This window comes from Myotis brandtii, unplaced genomic scaffold, assembly GCF_000412655.1.
Source record: "Myotis brandtii unplaced genomic scaffold, ASM41265v1 scaffold456, whole genome shotgun sequence".
In the NCBI taxonomy this organism is placed as follows: Eukaryota; Metazoa; Chordata; class Mammalia; order Chiroptera; family Vespertilionidae; genus Myotis; species Myotis brandtii.
In genome coordinates this window covers 39,981-44,969 of record NW_005367431.1, presented here as the reverse complement: position 1 = coordinate 44,969, position 4,989 = coordinate 39,981, and the positions used below count along the sequence as shown (strand labels likewise).

Sequence of the window (4,989 nt, the reverse complement as noted above, 5' to 3'; positions counted from 1 at the left end):
CCGCCCCCCGCCTGTGTGTGCTTATATGTGCAGTTTGTTGGGGGTGGGGGGCAGCTGCAGCCCAGCAAGGGGTGACCTCAGTTTGAGGTGTGGCTGGAATCCAGGTCCTTTCGCTTTTTTTCCAAAATACCACTGGATTTTCAAAATTGTCTATGTGTCTCAGACTATTACTGTTAAAAACATCAAGACCTCACTATAGAAAAGCAATGACCAAAATATCATTACTATTATTATTTTAAAAATTATAAACACGAAGAAAGGGGAGGTAATTGGTAAAGCCACTTACCTAAAACTAATAGAAGGAAAACAAACTTAATAGCAAGCGGGCATGGTTAATTATTAACATTATTAATAAATGTAGAACCTGGTATGATGCTTTGCAGCATTAGGTACTCAATACATGTTAAGGGAAATGGCAACTGAACCGCCAGAATAATAGAGGCAGTTTATTTCTTTATATTGTACCAGGCACAGTGCTAGGGACTTTACACCATTATTTCATTCAGTCTTCCCAACAACCCTGTAAGGGAGGTACTGCTGTCCCTGATTTTTAAAAAAAATATATTTTATTGATTTTTCACAGAGAGGAAGGGAGAGGGATAGAGAGATAGAAACATCAATGAGAGAGAAACATCCATCAGCTGCTTCCTGCACACCTCCTACTGGGGATGTGCCCGCAACCAAGGTATATGCCCTTGACCAGAATCGAACCTGGGACCTTTCAGTCCGCAGGCCTACGCTCTATCCACTGAGCCAAACCAGTTAGGGCTGTCCCTGATTTTATAGACAAGGAATCAGAGGCTCAGAGAGGGGTGCCTTGCCCAAGTTCATACAGGGGGTGGGAGTAGGGTTGAGAATCAAAGCAGTTTGTTAACTCCTGGTCCCAGGACCTAAGCACCAGATCCCGGGCCCTCAAGGCTGGGTGGGAGTAGGGTTGAGAATCAAAGCAGTTTGTTAATTCCTGGTCCCAGGACCTAAGCACATGATCCTGGGACCATCATGTCCATTGTTATGACCAGTGCCATGGTGCATGAGGCCCCGTGGCACTGCCCACCTGCCCACCTGCCCATCTCCTCCCTCCCCTGCAGTGTGCGCTCCTCGAACCACCGGCAGGTGAACAGTCTGATGCGGACAGAGGAGTGCCCGCCCATCCTGGAGGGCACGCAGCAGCAGGTGGCAGGCCAGGCCTTTGACAATGAGCAGGACGGCGTCACCTACAGCTACTCCTTCTTCCACTTCTGCCTGGTGCTCGCCTCCCTGCACATCATGATGACACTCACCAATTGGTACAGGTGCGTGCAGCCTGGCCGGGCATGGACAGAGCCCTCGGAGCCTGGCCACACATCTCCCCTCCTCAGGCCCCTCACTGAGGTTTAGGAAAACCTGCTCAAGACTCGGGCATGGAGGCATCTCTCCAGGACCCTCCATGGAGCCTGCCCCATCCGTGACCCAGTTTCCCTGCCAGTGCCTTAGGCTGCTCAGCCCCTGGCACCTCCACTGAAAAGTGGAGATCACAGGAGGTGGGGCTGGGCCTGTGCAAGGAAGACTGGGCTTACGGATCGGGTGTGGTAATTTGGATTATGGGGTCAGATCTAGGACTCATGGTTGCAGGGTTAGGATTAGGGTGTAGATGTCAGAATCGAAGTCACAGGGTTAAGAATAGGAGTAATTTAGGAGTAATGAATGAAGTCAAGCGTTGGGATTGGGGCCATATAAAGTCACAGATTTGGTCATTTGATTAAAATTTGGGTTAGGGGGCCAGAAAGACAAGTCAAGGAGCTAAGATAAGAGTAACAAGGTCAGGGGCCAGGACTGTGGTCACAGGGCCCAGGTTCAGAATTGAAGTCAGATATCAAAACTGTGGTCATAAAATCAGGGGCGGGGGGTTATAGGATTGAGGGTCAGAGTCAAGGTTAGAGGTCAGGACTAAGGCCTGGAGCTCCAGGAGTCAGGTCACTGTATTAGTCTAGGACTGAGGTCAAGATTGGAATGGAGGTCAGGATCAGGTCTGTGGTCCAAGGTCAAGAGCTGTGTCTGGAGACTTAAGACCAAGTGTCAACAATACCAGAGACGGGGACTAGAGTTACAGAATAAGAGTCGAAGTTGAAGTCAGGAGTCCCAGCTGGGTCATAAGGTCAGGCCAGGACTGAGGTCATAAGACGAGGCCAGGCTCACTGGCATGATGGTGTGTTCCAGACCCGGTGAGACCCGGAAGATGGTCAGCACCTGGACCGCCGTGTGGGTGAAGATCTGTGCCAGCTGGGCCGGGCTGCTGCTCTACCTGTGGACCCTGGTGGCCCCCCTCCTCCTGCCCAACCGGGACTTCAGCTGAGACAGCCCCTGCAGCCTGCCACCTGGTGCCAGGCGGACCCTGACCCGCTTTCAGCACTTGCCCCTGAGCTGAGTGCCTTATTCTCAGTGCCTCCAGGGATGAGGAGCTCAGGCTCACATCCGAACCCCTCAGGCTCACACCTCTGCTACCCCAGACCATGGGACTTCCTCTCCATTCCCCCCGTCCCTGATCACCCATACTCACCTTCTTGGGGGAAGAAGGGCCCTTTGTTCCCAGGCTCCCAAGGAGAGGGAGCTGAGGAGAGAAATGCCCAGAGCTGCCCAGAGGGCGGGAGCATGCGCTATGATGGGATGCCCAGCACGGAGGTGTTGGTATTCCTGACCACACCCCCCGGGCGCCCCGTCACCCTCCTCAACTCCGTGCCTTACAGAGTCTCTAAGACTTTGCCCAATAAAGAAGCCAGAGTGTGTGCCTCCCGTGTTCTCTGCCCCCTCACCCTCAGTGCAGTGCCCATCCCATCTGGGATCAGGGTGGGGGCTGGGGATGGAAGGTCAGGGCTGAGGGACCAGACCAAGAAGGGCCAGGTAGAGGGGCCTCGGCTGTGTCCTCTGGGTCACGGGGAGCCTGGGGGTGGGGGCTATAGAGGAAGGAGGGGCTTTGAACAAAGAGACTCTCGGGGTCAGGAAACAGGCCTGGAGCAGTGCCCACATGAGGAGGCGTGGTGAGCCAGAGTCAGGGTGGAGCAGGGGCCGTGGGAGGTGGCTGAGAGGGCTGTCTTCAGGGCCTTACCAGTGTCTGCCCTGAGGTTCTGCCACCTCTAACCTGCCTCCAGGTCATCACCATCTCCCCTTCCTGCCATAGTCTAGGCCAGCGGTTGCCAACTGGTGGTCCGTGAGGTCTGAAAGGTTGGTGACCGCTGGTCTAGACACCTGCTCTGGGCCAGGTGCCGTGGGGAATGAGGAAGAGCATGCTTGGGAGTGGCCGGGGTCCCGCTGAACCTCCAAGGCCATGGGGGATGCCCCTGACCCCTGTGTGGTTCAAGGTCAATTGTACTAATAAGCTCCTTGCTCCAGGCTGTGTGCACAGGAACCATTCAACAAACATTGGCCCCTGTTATCATTTTTCTCCCACCTCCTGTCATTCACACACACACACACACACACACACACACACACACCTGCAGTTGAAAATTCGTATACATAGATTCCCAATCGTGGATTAAAAACATACTCACACACACACACACATACACACACACACACACACCTGCAGTTGAAAATTTGTATACATAGATTCCCAATCGTGGATTAAAAACATACATAGAGAAAGAAAGAAATTTATAAGAGAAAAGAAAGATGGAACCTCTGACTCCTCAGTCTTCTCTGACCCCCAGTCTAAATAAGGGTCCCCATTTTTCTAAGTGAACTATTTCCCCACATAGCCTTTATTACTGTACTAGAGGCCCGGTGCACAAAATTTGTGCAAGGGGGGGGGAGGGAGGAGGTGTCCCTCAGCCTGGCCTGCAACCTCTTGAAATCCGGGACCCCTCAGGGGATGTCCGACTGCCGGTTTAGGCCCAATCCTGCTGTAGATCGGGCCTAAACTGGCAGTCGGACATCCCTCTTGCAATCCAGGACCGCTGGCCCCTAACCACTCGCCTGCCTGCCTGATTGCCCCTAAGCACTCTGTCTGCCTGCCTGATTGCCACTAATTGCCTCTGCCTGATTGCCCCTAAGCACTCTGCCTGATCGCCCCTAACTGCTCACCTGCCTGCCTGATCACCCCTAACCACTTGCTGGGGGGAGGCCAGCCAGGGTGAGGGGCTGTGGTTGTTCTGGTCTCTGGTCATTCTGGTCATTCCACCATTTCAGTTGCCGGGCTTTTATTATCAGATCCATGTGTGTGATCATCACTGTATTGTCTGAGCAACGAAGGCGAGAACTTCCCCGTATTAATAGTATATCATTTCCCCAGGGCTTAGAACAGAGCCCGATACAAAGAGGGTGCTCCCTAAGGGGTGAGTGGAGAGACTGACTGACCACCGGAATGAATATTAGTTGATTCTGGAGCAGTCACGGGAAAGCCCAGGGCTGGAGAGTTTATAGCAGAGGACGAGGGGGAGGAGGCCTGGGCTGGAATCCAGAGGCCCGGGTTCTGTTACTGAATGTGCAGGGTCAGAGGAAAACTGTGAGAATAGGTGGGGCGAGGAGCGTGGGAGAGTGGCGGGGGCAGGGAGCTGCATGGAGAGGCCCTGCAGCAGGAGGACGGGGGGTGACGTGGCAGAGGTGGGAAGGCCCAGGTGTGAATTCAGAGGTCACAGACTAGAGACCCAAAGGCTTGTCTGCTTTGGCCTTCCCTGTGTTTAAAACAAGAACCTCACAAAGATTGTGGTGCCTTGCCATGGAACACATCCTCCATCCACTCCAGTTCCCACGCTCCTCCTCAGCACCCACTTGCTGCTTCATCACTTAAGTGACTCACCTGAGTCACCCAGGAAGACATCTGAGCTTGCAGCCCTGATGTAGGGTCAGGTAGGCTGCGGTCTGAGCACGAAGAGGCCTGAGACCTGCCCACCATCCTCTGAAAGGCCTCAAGGGCTGTGAGCTTGGTCTGCCTCAGCCTTTCTCTGGTCTGTTTCCCAAGGAGTTCCAGGCTGGTGAGTCCTGGCTTGGGAGAGTGGAAGGGCTTGCGGGGGG

The 4,989-nt window shown here is 53.8% G+C and overlaps 1 protein-coding gene and 1 long non-coding RNA gene across 2 annotated transcripts in view; both read left to right on the top strand.

Annotated features, from left to right (window-relative positions):
- Positions 1–2,770, top strand: part of SERINC2 (serine incorporator 2) — a 21,959-nt gene extending 19,189 nt beyond the window's left edge. The window contains exons 10-11 of the mRNA XM_005875056.2: positions 1,089–1,292; positions 2,197–2,770. Coding sequence (XP_005875118.1) covers positions 1,089–1,292; positions 2,197–2,332 — 340 coding nt within the window. The 3' untranslated portion in view covers positions 2,333–2,770. The remainder of the gene's footprint in view (positions 1–1,088; positions 1,293–2,196) is intronic.
- Positions 2,771–4,108: 1,338 nt separating this feature from the next.
- LOC106727625 overlaps positions 4,109–4,989 on the top strand; it is a 5,592-nt gene continuing 4,711 nt past the window's right edge. Inside the window, exon 1 of the long non-coding RNA XR_001363850.1 lies at positions 4,109–4,949. This is a non-coding gene — a long non-coding RNA (uncharacterized LOC106727625). The remainder of the gene's footprint in view (positions 4,950–4,989) is intronic.